The sequence below is a fragment of the Bison bison genome, unplaced genomic scaffold (genome assembly GCF_000754665.1).
Source record: "Bison bison bison isolate TAMUID 2011002044 unplaced genomic scaffold, Bison_UMD1.0 scf7180017864100, whole genome shotgun sequence".
NCBI classification, from domain to species: domain Eukaryota; kingdom Metazoa; phylum Chordata; class Mammalia; order Artiodactyla; family Bovidae; genus Bison; species Bison bison.
In genome coordinates this window covers 623419-627098 of record NW_011494672.1, presented here as the reverse complement: position 1 = coordinate 627098, position 3680 = coordinate 623419, and the positions used below count along the sequence as shown (strand labels likewise).

The following is a 3680-nucleotide window of genomic DNA, read 5'->3' as shown; positions in this document are numbered from 1 at the left end:
AATCCCATGGTCAGAAAAGCCTGGTGGGCTGTAGTCCAGTGGGTCACAAAGAGCTGGACACAACTGAAGCGACTAAGCACTCAGGCACACACAATCACTTAGTTGTGTCTGACTCCTTGTGACCCCACGGACTGCAGCTCTCCAGGTTCCTCTGTCCTTGGGGATTCTCCAGGCAAGAATACTGGAGTGGGTTTCCATGCCCGCTTCCAGGGGATCTTCCCAATCCAGGGATCAAACCCAGGCCTCCCATGCTGCTAAGTCACTTCAGTCGTGTCCGACTCTGTGTGACCCCATAGACGGCGCCCACCAGGCTGCCCCGTCCCTGGGATTCTCCAGGCAAGAACACTGGAGTGGGTTGCCATTTCCTTCTCCAATGCATGGAAGTGAAAAGTGAAAGTGAAATCGCTCAGTCGTGTCCGACTCTTAGTGACCCCACAGACTGCAGCCCATCAGGCTCCTCCGTCCATGGGATTTTCCAGGCAAGAGTAGTGGAGTAGGGTGCCATCGCCTTCTCCAAGGCCTCCCATATTGCAGGCGAATTCTTTACCATCTGAGCCACCACCAGGGAAGCCCCCTGTATGGCACAGGGAAGTCTATACTCTGTAATAACCTGTATAGGAAAAGAATGTGAAAAAGAATAAATACATGTATATGAATAACTGAATGACTATGCTACACAGCTGAAACTACCACGACATTGTAAATCAACAATACTTCAATTTAACAAGTTTATTAAATGTATAACATGTAGAATACGAAAAAAATTAAGATGGTGACTGGTTTCATAGTCTATTATATGCCAAACAATATTCTTCTCCTCTTTCTTCAAAAAAAGTTTTTTCTCTCTTCACAGTGGTGTGCTTGATAATTCAGGAGGGAAAATACTTGTTCGGAAAGTGGCTGGACAGTCTGGCTATAAAGGGAGTTACTCCAACGGTGTCCAGTCATTATCCCTTCCACGATGGAGAGAATCCTTTGTCGTCTCAGGTACGTCTACGCCCTGGAGAAGTGCTGCCCTATAACCGACACCTGGGTTAAGTGACCTCAGGGGATGAAATGTGCTCTTTCCAGTGTGCTGTTAGCTTTATTTTATGGCCCACCTCATTACATAAAAATCTGAAGCATTAGTTCTTCTGATAATTAGGATCATGAAACAATGAATTCTAATTACAGTGATAAATCACTACCAAGTCTGGAAATATAAAAAGGCTCCAATTACTCATTTTAAACACACAGCAGCTATCAGTAAGTCCAATCAAACTTTTAATTAAGTGAATTACATTTAATAACTTGGGTTTTTGAGTTACTCCTTTAGTTATGCCAAATGTTCCTCATATCTAGCTTATTCCTTGAGAAGTCTGGTAAATGAATAGATAGGGACAGGCTGTTAGAGAACTGAGCTACAACTATATTTGAGACTTCTTTTTTAAGACTAATTGTTTCACTGTTAATCAGTTCTCACTATCTGGCTCCATAGGATTTTATAGATAATTATTTTCACTTTTTTTTTTTTTTGCCCTCTTCCAAAGAGGTAATATCAATGACCTAATGGCTAGTGTGACTTCATAGTAAAAAGCTAACCAAGTATCTCTGTATTATCATGACCTGCCTGTTCCCCTCTTTATTTTTGTGAATTTTCCCAACCTAACCTTTTATTTTGAAAACTTTTAAGTCTATGCGAAAATGAAAAGATAGTACAATGAATACCCTTCACTCAGATACACCAATTGGTAATATTTTGCTACACTTGCTTTATCTATCTATTTATATTTTGCTTAAACTGTGTGAAAGGAAGCCACCAGCATGATGACAATTATCCCTTAATACTTCAGCACACATCTGGTAAGAACAGAAGCGTTTTCCTAAATAACCACAGTACAATGCCTAAAAAAATTAGCATTGCTACAATAATGTTAATGAATATTAATAAATATGAAAAATAAGAAATAGTCTTATTCAATTATATCCAACTATACCCAAAATATTCTTTACAATAATTTCTTCTTCTGTTAGGGGGTGGATCTACAATCACAGATCACCCATCGTATTTCCTTGTCGTGTCTATTTGATTTTCTTTATTATTTTATTTTATTTTTTTTTGGTTTCCTTTAATCTAGACCTGTCTAGCACCACACTTCCATTTTTGGTCATGAGTAGCGATGACATTTTTTTTTTTAACTTTATTTTTGTCTGTGCTGGGTCTTCGTTGCAGCGCATGGGATTCTCCTTGCAGTCGCTTCTCTTGTGGCAGAGCACAGGCTGTAGGGCATGTGGGCTCAATAGTTGTGGCACACGGGCCTAGTTGGTCTATGCCATGTCCCCAGACCAGGGATCGAACCCCTGTCCTCTGTATTGGCAGGCGGGTTCTTAACCACTGGACCACCAGGGAAGTCCTGCGATGATATTTTTGAAGTCTCAGCCAGTCATCTAGTACTACGTTCCACAATCTGGACCATAAACAGGTCTGGCTATTGCCTCATGCTTGGGTTCAGGTTAAATATTTTGGCAAAGATACTGCATAGATAGTAACATAGCATATCCATGGTGTAGTATCATAAATGGTCATAAGGAGACACGTAATGTCATTTTGTCCATTTGTTGGTGATGCTTAATTTGATAACTTGGATACTTTATAATATCTCTCCATGGTAAAAGATACTTTGTAATTAATAGCAATCTGTAGGATGATACTTCAAAACAGCATGAACAGCTTGTCCCCCCAACCCAAAATTCACCCAGTGGTTTTAACATCCATCAGTGATCCTTGCCGTAGCAAAAGTAAAGTCAGAAATTGAAAAATTGTCCTTATTCTTCCACATTTATTAGCTAGTGTTCTTACATAAAGAAATGAGCCCTCCCCACCCCGCCCCCCCCCACCACACAACTATTTTTCCAAGTACATGGTGGACATACAGACTATTTTTTAAAATACAACATGTTATAGACTATATCATCATCATTCTTTTTGATGCTCACATTTTCCAGGTTTGGCCCCTGGGAGCCCTTCCAGCTTTTGACACGCCCCATCAGTGTTTGAGCGCAAGACAGAGCTCTGTCCTTCACCTTGTACTGTTTACTCTGCACTGGGCCTTGAATCTCTCATTTTCTCTAAAGAGGCACTGCAGGATTTTAAATACATTCTAACAAACGTTTCTGGGATTCCCCACGAAATCAGGAGCCATGTGACTCTCCTGAGAAGGCACCCCCTGTGGAAGGCCGGCTAAAGCAGGAAGAGAAAATGTCTCATAACATAGCAGGCCTTCCAACCTGGGTGGGAGTTTTGCGCCTTTACATGCCCCATGTCCCAGCCTCTACTATCCTTTGATCATAATTTTAATAGGACTACAATCAGATCTTCTCACTCGAGCAATCTCTGTTTCCTCTTACATGTGGAATTCTGCACACCCAGGGTTCAAACTACACCAGTTTCTACATCAGGTAGTGGGAGGTCACTAATCATAGTGCTGTGAGCTTTACTCATAACAAAACAGGGGCCATATGAAAATACTAAGGTCTAGAATACAAATTTGCCAATCCTAGAAGTATAATCTCCACACTGGTGTTTACCAAGTAGCTCCCGGGGGAATAAGAGGGTTTCAGTCTTCGGTGCTTAGCCTGCAATCCAAGAATCCTAATAGAGGTTCAAAAGAAAAATTAATTCCATGAGAGTAGAGATGTTT

General features: G+C 41.1%; 1 protein-coding gene across 2 annotated transcripts in view; it reads left to right on the top strand.

Moving 5' to 3' along the window:
* Positions 1–3680, top strand: part of VIT (vitrin) — a 125627-nt gene that overhangs the window by 61696 nt on the left and 60251 nt on the right. For both annotated transcript variants that reach the window (XM_010838615.1, XM_010838614.1), the window contains exon 5: positions 854–987. In XM_010838615.1, the coding sequence (XP_010836917.1) occupies positions 854–987 (134 nt within the window). The remainder of the gene's footprint in view (positions 1–853; positions 988–3680) is intronic.